This window comes from Balaenoptera musculus, chromosome 10, assembly GCF_009873245.2.
Source record: "Balaenoptera musculus isolate JJ_BM4_2016_0621 chromosome 10, mBalMus1.pri.v3, whole genome shotgun sequence".
In the NCBI taxonomy this organism is placed as follows: domain Eukaryota; kingdom Metazoa; phylum Chordata; class Mammalia; order Artiodactyla; family Balaenopteridae; genus Balaenoptera; species Balaenoptera musculus.
The window spans coordinates 18,519,644-18,537,548 of NC_045794.1; the positions used below are offsets into that span (position 1 = coordinate 18,519,644).

A 17,905-nucleotide genomic window follows, 5' to 3' on the forward strand; every position below is an offset into this window, starting at 1 on the left:
TTATCTACAAGTGAAAAGATGGAAGTATTAATAAACATACTGTGCATAGCTCTTGAGACTACTCTGTCAACATAAAAGGAAATAAAAAATTTTAATAAATTATCCCATTTGTGATAAGAACATGAAAAATAAATTAGTATTCAAAATTTTCAGAATTAAAAAAGATAAATCTCGATCAGCTTAGCTAACTGACCTAACAAAACTATAAAAACTATATATTTATTTACTTATCAGTATTAGTAGTTAACTTTTAAACCTCTTGTAGTTGCAGATAAGAAAGTAGAGAAGTTCTCTGAGCATTTATTCCTCACCCTCACCTTTCTCTCTCCCACCTATTTCCTCTAAACTGCTAAGCTTAACTTTTCCCAGATATTTCTATTCTCTATTCAAAGCCTTCCTTCATGTTACAATGTTCAATTACTACATTCATGATATAACACTCTATTATTACACTTTTCAGACCTTTTCAAAACCCATTCTATCCTCAAATTTTCCAAAATACTTTGAGATGACTTTTTCTAATATATACATCATAGCCCATGTTCTCCTGGAAAGACATGAGGAAGCAAAGACAACACATAAGCATGCAACGTAAGCCACAATTTACACGACTTAAAAAAAAATAAACAGATAAACTTTTTAGTGTTCATTGATGATTTTAAAATGTAACATTCAAGGAAAGGCACATAGGTTTATAGTTAAGCACTTAGTATTAAAGTTTTATATATATTAGTATTAGATGTGATATTGATCATTATGAAGCTGACAATGGTGACGATGATGATGATGATAAGGGTGGCATGATCTGATTCAGTGATTTTCAAACTTTTTGAAACCCTTTCTTCCAACAAAATCATATATAGAAAGCTGATACATAAAGCGTAGTGCATTGAAGCTGCTCTAGTTCAGAGGTAGGGGGTCTAGAGACCTATCTTCTCAGCCCCCACACCTTGCCTCCTGGAAGGTCATGAGGCACCTCTGAAGAAACTCTATGGTTTGGAGGAACAGAGTTTAAAAATCATTGGTTTAACTGATTTGAAGTTATTTGGAAAATTAATTAACAGAAGCTCAGTGTGACCTCAGGCATAATTTAGCTTTTATGTTTTTAATAATAGGGACATGTTAATAATTGAAGAACCATAAACTATAGAAACTCAAGAAATCAGAGAATTTTAAAGGCTAGAGAGAATCTTAATCCTTTCACATTTTACAAATGAGGAACTAAGACTTAAGTGGCTTAATTAGAGGTTACCTGGCCCAAGCTCTCATACTTTATCAGTAGCAGAACTGAGAAGAAAAGCCAGGTCTCTTGGTTTATTATTCCACCTATGGCCCCTCTCTATGCTCCTTAAAATAAATTGCAAATATTTTAGGGACTGTTCAGATATGACTTATTCTACTCAAATTCTTCTTTCCTAGTTTTTTAAGTTCAGAGTACCATTTGTGCAAAATATACTAATGACTTCAAAAAGCACCAGTTCTCATTACCTTTGAAAATATTTTCAAAGCTATTGCAGAAACTGTAAGTTATCAATATAGATATGGCCAATTTACAGAGTTTAAATCTAATCTTCTGCAGAATTCAGTAGCTATTAACAACATGTAAAGTTGAGCTAACAGGGACCCCAAATACACAAATAAATATTTGTATAGGTTAGCAATTGATCAAACTTTTTCGCTGTTGCTGATTGGGTTTTTGATTTTGGTTTCCCCCTCACCACCACTGCTGGGTAAGGATAAATGAAGAGATACCTAAAAGTGGTTTGGAACTAACCCTGTGTTAAATATAAGTTTCTGTAGATAGTAGGTGTTTAAAAAAAAATCCTATCTAGTCAGTTCAAGGAAGATTCTAGACTGTTCTGCTTTTTGTTCTGAAAGCTATGTTTAAGTTATAAATCTGAACTCAGATTATCTTTGGATCTGATTTTTCCTCTCTATTCTTTCAAGAAATTCTCTATGGAGTTCTAAATTAGAATTTTAATTTAGACAAAAAGGAAAAAGAACCACAGTTACCATGTTAGAAAGTTCAGAATCTGAAAGTAGCTTCTTTTCAGCCTCAAAATATGAGACAAGATCTATTTATCTACACAGGCCTTGCACTGATTTAGTAAAGACTCTACTGATATACAGGCAATGTGAATATAAAACTATGCTGTATTATAACTAATATGGTATCAGATAAAGTAACTGACAAGTAGAAACCATAAAATAATGTCACTTGTATTATAAAACGGAAAAATTAGAAAAGCCAATTTGGTTTTAAATAACAAATGCATCATTTCTCAGAAAAAAAAATTTAGGAAAAAACACAAACTACATTTATTGTGTATGTAATGCTACAAGATAAGGTACAGTAATTCTGAAATTTTTATAATAAAAATTACACTGAAATCAGAAGAGAAATGGAAAAAACCACCTCCCACTTTTCTCCAAAGATGGTACAGATCTAAGTAGATCTACTGCTACTGAATTAGGGGACAATCATTTTGCATTTGAAAAAATGTTCCTCAAATATAACCAAGACACCCAAAAGACAGAAAGCTCATCCCTTTCTCACTTGTACTAACCTCCACCCAAAACCTTTCCACATAGCTTCTGAAGAAAATAAGTATTGTTTGTCTATGAAAATCTAAAAATTTTTGCAGAAGGTTACTGTTGCTAGAAAAAAATTTACCAGATAGAATATAAATATCAAAATATACCATATGTGAGTGTTTTGGGAAATCCAAATCTCTGAAAATAAAACTTTAATACATTTGAGTTACAAGAATGGAATATCATACAAAAAATTACCTTAATAAGTTATGATGAGTTTACTTGAGAAATTAAAATAAAAGGAACATTACTCTCTCCCCTTTATGAACATGAAGAAACATACAATGAGGAAATGAAGAATAAATCTCCATCTCAAAATTAAGTTAAGATTACCTACAGTGAAGAAGCAAGTGAAAGGATCTAGAAACTAGTATTTGTGCTTGCATTTCCCTTACTTAACCAACCTTTAGCCGGTGGAAAAGGATGAGAAGGAAGTGCATCTGAACAGAGTTCGAGGGGAAACTGCAGAAGTTCTTCATTATCTGTAGAGGCTTGAGAGGCAGGAAAAGCACAAGTTAATTAGTAATGATCTCTTACTAATTTTTAAAAAATTACTCTGGGATAACATATAAATTTCCCCCCAACTCAATTAATTCTGGTTGTTTTGTCCTTGCTTTCTCCCATGGGGGTCCTTCACCTGCAGACATTGAGAGTGGTTGCTATCTTCTCTGGTGGGGCTGTTGTGAGATTTAGAAAGGATAATGTATATAAATCTCTTAGCACAGTGCCTGGCAAAGAATAAGCACTCACTAACGATTATTATTATCCTACTTTTTGTACTATACTAGTTCTATGACACTTAAACCAGTTTTTATCTATCTTTTTTGATAAATATCTGGACATATAATCATTTAATACATCTATCTGACATTAATTCAATGCTATAGATGTCGGATATATTCAACTTAAAAAATTTTAGATTAATCATGAATATTTATTTAGCCAGTAAGTCATTAAACTTTAGAAAGTATACTATTTCCCTTGTCTTTTTTTTCAGAACACACAAATGGTTTCTAAGATTTTGCATTTCTTTGGAATATATTAAGCATGGTACTTCCTAAATTTTACTGGATAAAGAACAACTCTGAGAATCTGCTGAACACTATGGGACCTTTCCTGAGAAAAACCCATGGTGCTTGCTACATCAGTTGGTTCTCAGATGCCTTGAGGACCTCCCCAGAGTTCCTAGGATAGAAGCCTCTAAATTACTGCGGAACTAATGTTATACGCTAACTCTAAAAAACAGCAGCATTTTCTATGTAAATAGCAGCCAACCACGTATTCATGTGTGAAAAATATCATCAGCCATATGCTTATCCACACAGTTATCTTGATAAAGAAAACAGAAAAAGTGACAGTATCTTGTCAAGAAACACGTCATTTATTTATTCTACCTATCCTCTATATTTTATCACTGAACTATAACACAGACAAACATGAACTATGCTCCCATCTACCATAGGTTTACCTCTTTGCAATGACTTCTCAGCATGTGTTTTTGTGGTCTGTAAAGCCTGATTTTTGTCAAAAGTTATTGCAACTGCTGTGACTGTAACCTAGAATCACAGAAACAATATGATTAGCAAAATAATCATTCCCCAAATAAGCTTCTTATAAATCTTTTTCAGTACCACGGAACAACTTATACAAACTGGCTAATTTGCCTTTCCTGGTTAAGATTTTCAATCAGAACTGCACATAAACTCAGACATTCAGACTACAACTAAGCCCAACATGTACACCTAAACGTAGGTATTCCAGAAAGAGCTCAAAAACCCTCTCTAAAAGATGGGGTGTGGAGAAGTCGCACAGAAGCACACCTTCTAGTGTACATACACTGGATCACACATATAAGTCCACCTTCAGATAACTAGAGTTCACAAAAGTGAAACAGACAGACAAGGTCTGACTCATACTAGTACGTTTAAAAATATTTTGAAGTAGGGCTTCCCTGGTGGCGCAGCGGTTGAGAATCTGCCTGCCAATGCAGGGAACACGGGTTCGAGCCCTGGTCTGGGAAGATCCCACATGCCGCGGAGCAACTGGGCCCATGAGCCACAACTACTGAGCCTGCGCGTCTGGAGCCTGTGCTCCGCAACAAGAGAGGCCGCGATGGTGAGAGGCCCGCGCACCGCGATGAAGAGTGGCCCCCGCTTGCCACAACTGGAGAAAGCCCTCGCACAGAAACAAAGACCCAACAAGCCAAAACTAAATAAATAAATTAATTAATTAAAAAAATATATATATTTTGAAGTAAAGCAGCTTATACTTCTTTAATTATGGCAAATGTATAATATTAAAACAGACCAAAGTTATAAGTCTTCTTTAATAACAGACTGAACCTTAGTTACCTGAATTAATTCATCTTCAGGGAGAGATACTGTAAAATTTACATGGCAAAGGCAGCAGGGGATCATAGACCGTAGTTTAAAATACAGGCTCTACACAAAAGAAAATATTAGTAATATCATTTCTTTTAATTTAAAAATTTATAAAAACTGATCTTTTAATGTACATTATACTATGGCAAATAAAGCTGAGAAGATTAAAACACTTCTGTTTCGTCTATTCTTTCATTAAGAATACATTTTTAATATCTAAGCAGACAATAAGATTTAATCATATTTCTAAGTCATAAAAAAAAGGGTTTTTTTAAATTTACAAATATAGATTTTTATGAAGTTTAACGCTATGAAATAACTTAAAATATATTCCTTTTATAGTGTGGCATATTAAGATGGAGAGGACATCTTTAGCATTTTACTTGATGGCAGGTTAAGATTGATAAGTAAATAAAAATAATTCGACCTACAACTGTGTAAAGTATTCCAGACAATATAAATACTTTTCTTCTTTTATTTCATGATACTGAGGAGTTTTAGCTAAAGTATAGTTAGTCAAAAGGTTCCTACCTTGAGCAAGTTTTCACAGAGATCATTAAAATTCTTATTGAGGGCTTGATTAGTTAGATTAAGGCTGCTTAATCGGATTACTCTTACTGATGTGAACATCTAAATATGGGGAGATATAATGGCATGTCATTTCATTATTCTGAACTAAATACTGTAACAGAAAATAAACAATCATAACTACTGTGGTATTTTTTTAAAAGATAAGATTTTAATTGCAGTAAAGAGGCTGAAAAGAAAACATATATTAAGAAAAAACTTGCTAAAATCACATATGCTATATTTGCTTAAAATTAAGAATAAAAGGTTTACCTGTATTTCAGATGTCCAATTATTTATACCAGGCATAATTTCTGTATTACAACTATAAAAGCCTGTCAAAATAAATTATAGGTAAAACATATGATAACATTTCATTTATTTTTGTGTTAAAGAATAACATTTTTCGGGCTTCCCTGATGACGCAGTGGTTAAGAGTCTGCCTGCCAATGCAGGGGACACGGGTTCGAGCCCTGGTCTGGGAAGATCCCACATGCTGTGGAGCAACTAAGCCCGTGCACCACAACTACTGAACCTGCACTTTAGAGCCCGCAAGCAACAACTACTGAGTCCACGTGCCACAACTACTGAAGCCCGCGCGCCTAGAGCCCGAGCTCTGCAACAAGAGAAGCCACCGCAATGAGAAGCCCACGCATTGCAACAAAGAGTAGCCCCTGCTCGCTGCAACTAGAGAAAGCCACATGCAGCAACGAAGACCCAATGCAGCCAAAAATGAATAATAAATAAATAAATTTTTAAAAAAAAAAGAATAACATTTTTCAATTATTACATGAAGTTCTAACTGTAAGATCCATTCATTCTTTTTTTCTAAAACTCTATACCTCTGGGAAACTTTAGACCATGTTAATAAATTATCATGGTTTTTTTGTAATGCATAAACATAAAAGGATTAAAAATCAGTTCACCTAAGTTCTAATGTAAATATTTTTAAACGATGTGTTTTCAATCTTGGAGCAGCAAAGAACATGACAGAAGGTAACACTGATAAAGCCGTTAAAATAAAGTTAGTGCTATAATAATTATGAACCGAAATATTGATATGCAAAACTAGTCTCATCTCCAGGTAATTTTTCTCTGTTCACCTGAAGGAGGCGGAACATCAGTGAGTAGAGAATGTACGTCTTCCATAGCATCTGTGTCATCGATCTGAAAATGAAAAGATTGAACCTATCACATAAGTAGTAAATATATAATTGTTTCAAATTTTTAAAAATTGTTTTTATTATTTATTAAATAGAAAACATAAGAGTCAAGGAGAAGTAGGGCCATTTTTCCCTAAGTTAAAATATAAAACTTGCAAAAATTTTTCTACTATCTATAAATTTTTCCACAGTAATTACAAATACTTCTAAAAGAAATATTTTACATTATAAAGTATATTGAGTTTAAAAAAAACGAGTCTTTTCTCAAGTCTTTATGGGGGCATGTTTCAAAAGATTTACAAAGATAACAAGCAATCATTATCTCTATTTATTTACATTAATAAAGTGCAATTAAAAAAAATCTTCTGACTAAATACAGAACTGCTTTAAAATAAAATTACATAGGGATAAATTTAAAGGCATGTCTTAAAAGAATAAGCACAAATTCCATTTTTCCTACATCACAATATTCTGTTGTGGATTATAAGTAATGAACATATCCAACTGGACATATATTGACATTCATCTGTACATTGGGGATCTAAGTCCTGACTTACACCCGAGATGTCAAGAACCACTTTCACTTCCACTTTGCTTTAGCCACTCACAGTCATGGTCATAACTCGACTGTGGTATTCCCCAAAACATTCTACACTCAGATCTCCAGCATTCTCCAACTATAACCCCCATCTCTCTTACTGAATCTACACCTTGCCCTCTTCTGCCCATACTCCAAGCACTTCTGTTCTCTACTTAGCCAGGATCCCTGGATCAGAAAATATGAAAAATGCTCTGGATCAAAGTGAAAATAACCCTCATCTGGAGGGTTTGTTAAACAGATTCCTGGGCCCCACCTTGAAATTTTCATTTACTAGGTCTGAAGTAGGGGCCCCAGAGTTTGCATTTCTTACAAGCTCCCAGGTGTTGCTGATGCCACCATCACAGGGCACTTTGAGTACAACTGCTCTAAACTGTACCCTGGAACTTTTTACTCCTTAACCTTTTACCAACCTCCACTTTTTTTCTCCATTCTCAGACTGTAGAGATTATGAGAAAGAGGCACAAATTCATATAGTTTGAGTTTTCTACAAGGTAACACTCTCACCTCAGTTAAGCCTTGAGCATCTCCCACAGCTGACATCCTGATCACATTCAAGGGCACTATTCTAGACTCTTCAAACCTCCAATCCCATCCCAATACAACTCTACTGTCACCTTCCTGCTTTACTGAGATCCAGGCATCTGATTTTTTCTCTCAACTGGCACCTTACCAGAAAACATTTCTAAGTATCCTCATTTATTTTCCTTTCCTTCAATATCAAAGGAAGATCGTCTATCCTTTCAAAGCTAACCATTCTACAGGGGAGTGCATGGGAAGAAGATCTGTGAGGGCACAGGCTCCATAAACCTTTCATGTCACATTTATTCTCCAAGAAAGTTAGTTCATTCTGGATGCGTTTTTACAATGAAAGTTCAATTACACCCTCTGAATTCAGTAAAAAAAACACTACACTCAGAATTCACAGTGCTTATATTATTGTGTTACATGTAAAAATGTTATAATTATAGTAACATGTTATGACATATAAAGCAGGTAATAATTAGAGTAAGTGAAAGAGAGAACTTTCTTATTGAAATTAATCCAAGTTTACAAAAAAAGCTCCAAAAGTTTAATATTTTAATTATATTTCAACCCAAACACTAATTTTTCCAAAACTAATTTTCCAAAACTTTTTAAACTTTTATTTAAACAAAAGATATATTACCAAGTTTGTTGTAATTTCTATAATAAAATATTCTTTTGATATTTTTAACAGTTGTAATGATATAAAAATATCACATCAATTTAGGACCTGACTGTAAAAATATATATCTTATCTTCCAAAATCTTTAAGAAATTAGTCCAATGCAATAATACCTCCAAAACAAATGCATCTTTTTTCCCATGTGAAAGGTCCAATTCTGTAACTTCATCAGAGCTTTCTGATTGAGATCTCAAAAGTCTTGAGCGTTGTCTAGGTTCTGGAATGGGTGATCCTATAATCTCTTCAGATATCTCCTAAAAGAAATATAATTGCTTTATATCATATGACTGTCTTTTTCTGTTTTGGGGTTTTTTTGTAAACTGCAGTCGTTTTTTTTTTTTTATTGAGGTACAACTGACATGTATGTAACATATTAGTTTCAGGTGTTCAACATAATGATTTGATATTTGTATGCTTCAGTCTGGTTTTACATTTTTATATTAACAGAAAACTACCGGGGGGAAGGGGAGTATGTAAAATGTATTCATAGTCCATATTTAATTATAACCTTTATGACTAATTAACCTTTTATAGAGTACATAGCTATTTCCTTTAATTGATAATAGCAACCTTCATACACTAATCCAGAAACTGTCACAGACACAGCAAGGCAACACTGACATCTAGTGTACAAAGAGGACACTACAATTAGTAGGGAATTGGCGATCCTTCCAGCTCAGAAGGTATTTTCTACTCAGCATTTAAAAGTCCTAATAACCTATAAAGAATTAAAGATTTATGTACCCAAATAAGATTCTAATCTTTTATATCTTATGCAGTGGTAACTTTTCGAAGCCTCACATAGTAAAATGAGGAATATGATATATGTATCTATGTATGTGTATATTTATATAATACACATATTATACATGTATTTGCTATGCAACTTATTTAGTTAAATAAACTTTGATAGTTACAATAATGATCTTTTTGAGGTCAGTATAGGCTACAATCTTATATGGGTTAGTAAGCTTTTACCCATTTTTTAGCCAAAGATCACAGCTAATCAGAGGTTCTAAATATCTGCTGGCCACAAGGAATATCAAGAGAATGTGGGTATGTAAGCACAAATGTAAAAGGCACAGCCTGTTGTTGGTGTAACAGAACTACCTTTAAAAAAAAAAAAAGGATTATTTTAAAAAAAGGTTTTTCAAAAATGTTTTCAATGTTCATTGCTAGGGCATACCTTGCATAAAACTGCAACCACAGTTTCGTAACACAGCTACCTCTGCAGCACCTTCGCATCCATTTATCTTACTTACACTCCCCATTAACCTGCCCTAGATAAATCTGACAGGGTACCTATTACAGTGACTACAAAATGAGAAAGAGAAGACTCTGTATTCTTGAACATTTCTACCACAGATAAGCAATCTTTCTTCTTACTAAAAAAGAACATTTTAAGCCATTTCTTTAGTCATTCAACAAGTATTTATCAGGTGGTTACTACCAGGAGGAACTGGTCTAGCCATTAGGAATACAGCCCTGATGGAGCTTCATTCTATTGGGCGTATCAAGTAATAGACAAAAATCAAAAACATATTTCACACACAAAGACACACAGAGATAAGAGAAACAGAAAACAATAAAACACAGAAGGAGGATAGGAAGTACCAAAAACTGACAGGAGAGTTAATTTTTTAAATAGGGTGGTCAAAGTCAGCCTCCCTAAAAAATAAGACATTTGAGCATGGATGTAAAGGGAGGTGAAAGAATGAGCAATGAGGAGAGCAAATCTAGACAGTGGCGGAAAAATCTTTAAGAGAACCTAAAAATATACTAAAATCTAAATAGCAACTTATATATTCACAGTGGAGATTTATTTCACTTACCGGAGGATTGATTTCATATAATTCTTTATTCTTAGCAATCGTGTCATTTATCTTCTTCTGCATATGAGATATATGCTGCTCGTACGAGCCATCATTAGGAGTCTTCCCAGCAATCTGAATACCACCAGGCGTTGGTAAAGCTGCTAAATACACACCTGTGGCTGACTGGTAAAAATAATGGGGAAATAATCAGAAAAAAATATCTAAAGAATAATAGTCCTTAAGTTTTCATATTCAGGAATGTGGTCCTTGCCCTGGAGGAAAAAGATAATTAGCACCAGTGCTTGCATAGGACATATGTGGAAGGGCACAAAAAATCAGAACTGGTAACAGGGGTTGGTTACTTCCAGCAAGAACTGTGGGTAGGTCAGGGACAGCAGTGAAAGGATGATTTACTTTTCACTGCATACCCAACTGGACTTTAAAGTTTTTTGTTATGATTGTAAAAAACTGCACTGAAAAAAACAGCTTATAAAAATATGATTGAAAGTTGTTAAAAAGTAAATTTTTCATGAATGAGTAGTTTACATTTAAAGTGGCAAAAGTAAAAGGGAAACATGCAAAGCAAGTAAAGAAACTGAGTTCAGAAAGGATAGGAAACTTAAGATCACACTGTCAATAAATGTGGGGAAGAGACTTGAATCTGTTTCCGACTCCTAATACCAAGAACTTTCCACTATACCGTTCTGCCTCCATAATCACCAAGAGAGAAAACTTGATACAGACTTATTTTAAATATTTAATTAAATAACTACTAAATTGTGACTTTGTAACAGTACTACATGCCATTAGTACTGAAAAACTATTAGGGGAAATACAAAACAAGATAAAACACACACACACACACACACACCTATGTGCATTTATGTTTAAAAATGCTTCTGTAAGTAAAGCAAAGCAAAAAAAAAAAAATGTATAAAAGTACAAACATCAAATTGTTAACATCAAAGGAGTGGAATGGAGAAAAGAGAAGACAATTCTTTTAACTCTGGATATTTGCGTATTTTGAATTGTTAGATTTGTCGTTGTTGTTACTGTTATTACACAATTGCCAATTTTGTAAAAGTCTTTCCTAGAAAGGGTATAGTACTCTATGATGAAGTCTGGGCAGCAGATGAAATTGATCCCCAGAAGCTCTTTCTCCTGGGTTGTTCATGTGTCCATGACTGCACTCACCACCCAGTCTCATGCTCAAGCTCAGAACACCTTCTGCGCCATAGTGCCCCATCTCTAACACTTTAACTGCATTCACTAATGAGGCAACAGCCCAGAATGGCTGAGAACACAAACTCCGGAACTAGACAGGCCTGGGTTTGAAACTGAGTTCCGGTACCTACAACCATGTCACTTTGGACAAGTCTCAACCTATCACAGCGTCCGTGTCCTCGTCTTCTAAAGTGAAGATAATATTACATTCTTTCTGGAGCAGCCCAGTGCCGGACACCCAGGAGGCACTCGTCGGGGATTAGCTATCATGGAGGCAACTCTTGGGACCTCGAGATTTAACTGCACAGGCTAAAACAGCACAAAGATCAAAAGCTCAAACAGTTATAAATGAGTGTCACTAGTGATCAGGAAGAAAAGATTAGTAAGAATCAGAAAAGGCAGTATTTGAGGCAGGCACTGAAGAATTATACCAGGGTCACAAACTAGTTTCCTGGGGCTCAACCATCAAGTGTTTGCTACAATTGGCACAATGTTCTTTAAACTTCTGAATCTAAACCAAGCTCTTAGTTCCAAAGACACCCACCAATAACTACAGTTCTGTATTCAGCCTGACTACACATTTATGTTATGCCCTCGCTAAGCCTGTGAGTTTTTAGATGGGTGAATTATAACGAACACTCTTTTCCCCAAGTTAATCTAAATATCAAGTATTTTAATATGAATCAGATTACCTTTATTAATCACTGCAAATTCCTCTTGTTAAAAAAGTGAGATTTCCTAATTAATCATCAACACACAATTATCCCCTACATACAGAAATTTGCATATTTGCTTTTATAGAAAGAACAGATGAAGCAGGAAACAATTTGGCATTTTATCTACAAATGCATACTGAGAAAAAGAAAACAAATTCCATAAATTTCTTTTATTTATTTATTTATTTATTTATTTATTTATTTATTTAGGCTGCACTGGGTCTTCGTTGCGGCATGCTGACTTCTTAGTTGTGACATGTGGGATCTAGTTCCCCAACCAGGGCTGAAACCTGGGCCCCGTGCATTGGGAGTGCAGAGTCTTACCCACTGAAGCACCACGGAAGTCCCCCATAAATTTCTTAAAATTAAATTTCTATGCATGTCTCAGAAAGATGACAGAGAATTCCAATTTGAAAAGTACTGGTGACACAGACAAAAATTCTGGCTGGCAAAGTGTGGAGAATATGAGAGAATTTCCATAAATATTTTGCAGGTATCTAGTTCTCTGGGTCTCAGGCTACTTAAAAAGGCAGTTCTCACTTTCTCCACTGGTAACTTTCTAGTTGGAACTTATTTTCTAATAAGCCAAGGTGAACATGAAGCTGAGATAAAGAGCTTTTCACTGCCTCACAATTTATTAGCGCTTCAGAAACACACGTATTTTATTGCACATTGCACTGCTGAGCACTGGTGCACATTCTCTCATGTATTGATTTTCTCCATTAAAACTAAAGATTCTTTTAGCACAGTGGTCCTCCCCACTCAGGAGTGATTTTGTCCCCCAAAGGACATCTGGTAACGTCTGGGGACAGTTTTGGTTGTCACACTGTGGGGAAGCTGTTAGCATCTAGTGGACAGAGGCCAGCAATGCTGCTAAACATCCTACAATGAACAAGACAGCTCCATATAACGGAGTTATCCAGCCCCAAATGTCAACAGTGCCAAGAAGGAGAAACCCTGTTTTAGCAATGTACAAACAATAATAAAGTTCAGAACAGTGGTGGCCGACTTACAAAACAAGCTATACATGGCAATTCTTAGAAATCTGACCATAGGAATTATGATCAGAATACAAAAATATAATAATAGTATAAATATAAAAAATTTATATAATAGTTTATTAATTTAATTTCAAATAATACTCTTATAAATATAAAAACATTTGAAAGCCTATCACTAGATTTTTCTTTACTTCTTATAATGTCCCTAAAGCCTTAAAAGCCTTAATGCCAGATCTTTAGATAAGTCTTTTTAGAAGACTCTTTGAATCACATAAAACAATCTACAACTACAGGAATCACAAAACAAAACCAAAACATCGAAACTCACCGCTAAGCCCATCAACATATTTTCACCCACTGAGATCTGAATTCTCAGTCCAAATAAAGCGTTCATTCCTTTGAGTTTTAGTTTATTCATTAGCTGAGTATGCACTTCATATTCCATAAATGGCAACAGATTACTGATAGCTGTGGCATTTGCTTCTGCTTGTGCCTTCTTTTTTAAGCGACACAACCTGTTAAGGAAAATAATTTAGTCAGTGGAGAGTGTTCTTGGTACAATCTTAAGAAATGTCCAATTTTTTTAAAGTTTCTAAAAGTGTGCTTGATAAAACATTTAATTGTTTCAAACGGACTTCTTAAGTTTTATCAATAATCTTTTCTGCCATTTTTTTCACTGTACATACTTTTGCTAAAAGTCCTATTTGAATAAAAAGGAAAAAAAATCTCAAAATCTCTAGAAATGAAATAAATACTGATCAAAATCACTAGAGAATATAATTTTGCATCTTAGATTTCATAACTCCCTGTGATCATATAATGGGTGGATAGCAAAGGAAAAAACTTAATTTACTCATTAAAAGAATACAAAGCCTACTTGAGTATACACCATGTGCCAGGCACTGTTCTAGGTGGTGAGCACTGATCAATGAATAAAACACAAAGGCACTGATCAATGAATAAAACACCAAGTCCCTGTTCATGCTTATATTCCAGTGGGGGCAGAGGGGAGGGGAGTAGGAATAAACAAAGAAACAAGGCAACCACAGATAATGCTTAAGAATCCAGTCTGTGCAGAAAATAAACCAGGTGAAGAAAAGTGAGAATAACTCGACATAAGGCCTCACAGCAGAGATGACACCTGAACTGGGATCTTAAAAGCACGATGGAATTGGGAGTGCTGGAAAAAGACAATGACAGAATGGAGCTGGCATATTAGAAGAACCAAAAGGAGACCACTGTAGGTCAAGTGAAGTGAGCAAGAGTGAGGGCAACACAGATGAGGGTGCAGTTAAGCATGGGCATGAGCATGTTAGGGGCTTCAGGTCATGGTGAGGAGTTTGATTTTATTCTGCCAGCAATGGGAACCCCCACATAGGTTTTAAGTAGTAACACGATCCAAAGTATATTTTAGGACATCGTTTATACTGCTACACAGAGAATGGAGTAAAGATAAGAGAACTGATGTGGGGATGGCAGACAAGAGGCTTAAATTTAGGTAAGAGACAATGAGAGCTTGGACTAAAAAAGGTAGCTGTGAAGATGAAGGAAAGATCCCCAAACTGGCAAGCCAGCCTATTTAGGCCAATAGTTCTCAAACTCTGCCTTGCATCAGAACCATCTGGAGGGCTTGTTAAAAAACAATTACCATCCCCAGAGTTTCCGATTCAACAGGTCTGGCACGTGACCTGAGAATTTGCATTTCTATACGGTCCCCCAAAGATGGTGACGCTATTGGTCTAGGTACCACACTCTGAGAACTGCTGATGAAGACTAATCCCCTCTTACCTAAAACAGAAAAAAAAAAAACTGAATAAACTGTATCTTTAAAAATCTTCCTAAAAGCATCACAGGACCAGGGCAAGGAGCAATGCAGGGTACAAACATAAGGAGGTAGCATAAGGAAATTCTTTTGTGGTGGTGGGACAGTTCTGTATCTTGACTGCGGTGGTGGTTTTCACAAATCTATTTGTGGGATAAAACTGCATAGACCTATACATATATACACAAATGAATGCAAGTTTAAAAAAGTGTAAAACGGAATAAGGTCTGTAGCATAGTTAACAGTATTATAACAATGTCAATTTCCTAGTTGATACTATACTACAGCTGTATGAGATGTCACCAATGGGGGAAGCTAGTTGAAGGGTACACAGGACTCTATACAATTTTTGCAACTTTCTGCGAGTCAAAGCAAGTAAAACACAATGAACAATAACCAGCAGAAACAACAGGCAAAAAAAGATTTTAGATATTAAAATCATCAGTTACAGAATCAATCACAGACTATAGTATATGATATACTTGAAAAAGAACAAAATAAAACTTCTGGGAATAAAAATAGATTATCAAAAATTTTAAAACCCAATTATTAGGTGTAATAGCATATTAAAGACAGCTGAAGAGAAAATTAAAGAATTGAAAGATAAATAAGAAAATATCCAAAATATAACATAAAGAAACAAAAAGATTAAAAAACATAAGACAAGAAAATAACAGACATAGAGGAGGCAGTGAGAAAGTCTAACATACTTTTAATTGGAGTATCAAGAAGAGAGAACAGATGAAACACAGAACTAACCTAAAATTTTTTTTAAATTCATGAAAGACACCAATCTACAGATCCAAGAAGCCCAAGGTATAACAATTAGGATAAAGAGAACTCCATACCTAACACTTCATAGGGAAACTGCAGAAAACCAAAGACAAATAAAATAGCTCACACACAGCCTGAGGGGAAAAAATAGACAAAGTTCAAAGGAACAACATTTAGTCTAATAGGTTATTTCTCAACAGTCGCAATGAAAGCCAGAAGGCAGTGGAAGGGTATCTTCAGTGTGCTTAAAGAAAATAACTGCCAGCCCCAAATATCTTTTAAAGATAAAATAGACTCATTTTCAGACAAGTAAAAATAGACAGTTCACCACCAGCAGATCCACCAAAAAAAATACTCAAGGAGATAACTCAAGCAAAAGAAAAACAATCCTAAATGGAAGGTCTAAGATGCAACAGGGAATGAAAGCAAAAGTAAATGGATTAGAAACATACTTTAGAAGAAGATGTAACATGCCTTTGTAATAACTTTGATATGGGGAGGTAGAATACCATATCTGGAAGAAAGAACTGGATAGAGCAAGTATCACTTATTAAAACAGAAAAGACCAATATGAAAGAAATGGAGAAAATCAGCAGTTCAATTTGGAACAAGTATGAGATGCCTAAGGAAATGATGTGTAAAGCAGACAGGAAAGTATATGGGTCTGAAACTCAGAAGAAAGTTCTGGACTAGAGCTATAAATTTGGGAGTCCTAGACTTACAGAGAGCATACAGACTTATAGGAGTTGATGAGTTCAACTAGGGAGAAAGCTTTGAAAGGGGGTCCAAACTCACGGCTCTCAAGGAACAAGAAATGAGGAGGAATCAACAAGGAGACTGAAGACTATACATAAAGGTAGGAAAAAGGAGGAGGTGTGGCATTGTGAAGTCAAAAGTTTCAAGAAGGAGAAAATGATCAAGTGTGTGATTATTGCTGAGATGTTAAGTAAAATGAGGACAGAAATGCTCAATGGATTTGGTAGCCTGGCAGTTGTTGGTGACCTAGATAGCTGCAGCTGTTTCCTGTGTGCCAACCACAATTTAGCATTTCCTATTCCAGTACACTTTAAAAGGAACTCTTAACAGCTAACTGAAGTTGTAAAGGAAACACCACATAGCACTGTTCTTAAGAAGACGAAAAAGTCAATTTCCACAATGTATTAGATATTTAATGTCATTAAAGCATACTGAGTCACACCCCCAGCCTGCAACAGGTTAATTAATAATCCTCATAATAATACACATTTGTACAGAATTTCAATGTTTAAAACTGCTTTTGCATATAAACTTATCTGAGTTTCATAAAGAGGATATTTTTCCTCCATATTTTCCATACAGTAAAGTAAGAGGTTCAGATAGAATTGCCAAGCCTGCCCAGGATCACACAGGTAGGAATGAGCAGATATTTGAAAATACGTCTATTTGACTCCATACCCTATACTCCTCCAAGGACCCCAAATACCGTCTTCACAAACATACCTTGCTTGAATGAGACAACCTTTTCCAATAACTGCTGCATCCATTGGGAGGTCTATAGTTGTAAAGAGAACATCGGGAACTTTTTGTTTCCTGCAGTTATAGCAATATGTGAGATGAGCTGGAAATGGCATATTCAGTTCATCATATGGTATATGGCAAAATCCACAGCCTGCAGGCAAATTTTCTTCTAGCCTATTAAGAATACATTAAGAAAAAAAAAGGTATTCTTGAAAATTCTATGCATTTTTTCAAAAACATATATTACATATCCAGTACTAGTATACAAACTACACCACAACTTCGACCATAGTAAGTACCACTATGACTGATAAGAAATGACCAGGAAATCAGAACCATGCACTGTGCTATGAAAGAAGAGGCTTATACAAGTAGAGTCATTTTGCATCAATTCTTATGTCTGATGACTTATCACCTGACAAAAACCACTATCATTCCAATGGTTTTTCCTTTGGGATACAACATAAAAACAAATGGCTAGACAATAAGCATGACATTTTTCTACTGTGTGACAAAGATAACACAAATAAAATCACAAAATAATTC

General features: G+C 34.9%; 1 protein-coding gene across 19 annotated transcripts in view; it reads right to left on the bottom strand.

Moving 5' to 3' along the window:
* Positions 1–17,905, bottom strand: part of C2CD5 (C2 calcium dependent domain containing 5) — an 82,655-nt gene that overhangs the window by 13,355 nt on the left and 51,395 nt on the right. For all 19 annotated transcript variants that reach the window (XM_036865209.1, XM_036865199.1, XM_036865203.1 and 16 more), the window contains 10 exons: positions 17,342–17,533; positions 13,595–13,781; positions 10,344–10,508; positions 8,625–8,765; positions 6,647–6,710; positions 5,817–5,878; positions 5,508–5,606; positions 4,947–5,036; positions 4,064–4,151; positions 3,000–3,086 (listed from right to left, as the gene is read on the bottom strand). In XM_036865209.1, the coding sequence (XP_036721104.1) occupies positions 3,000–3,086; positions 4,064–4,151; positions 4,947–5,036; positions 5,508–5,606; positions 5,817–5,878; positions 6,647–6,710; positions 8,625–8,765; positions 10,344–10,508; positions 13,595–13,781; positions 17,342–17,533 (1,175 nt within the window). The remainder of the gene's footprint in view (positions 1–2,999; positions 3,087–4,063; positions 4,152–4,946; positions 5,037–5,507; positions 5,607–5,816; positions 5,879–6,646; positions 6,711–8,624; positions 8,766–10,343; positions 10,509–13,594; positions 13,782–17,341; positions 17,534–17,905) is intronic.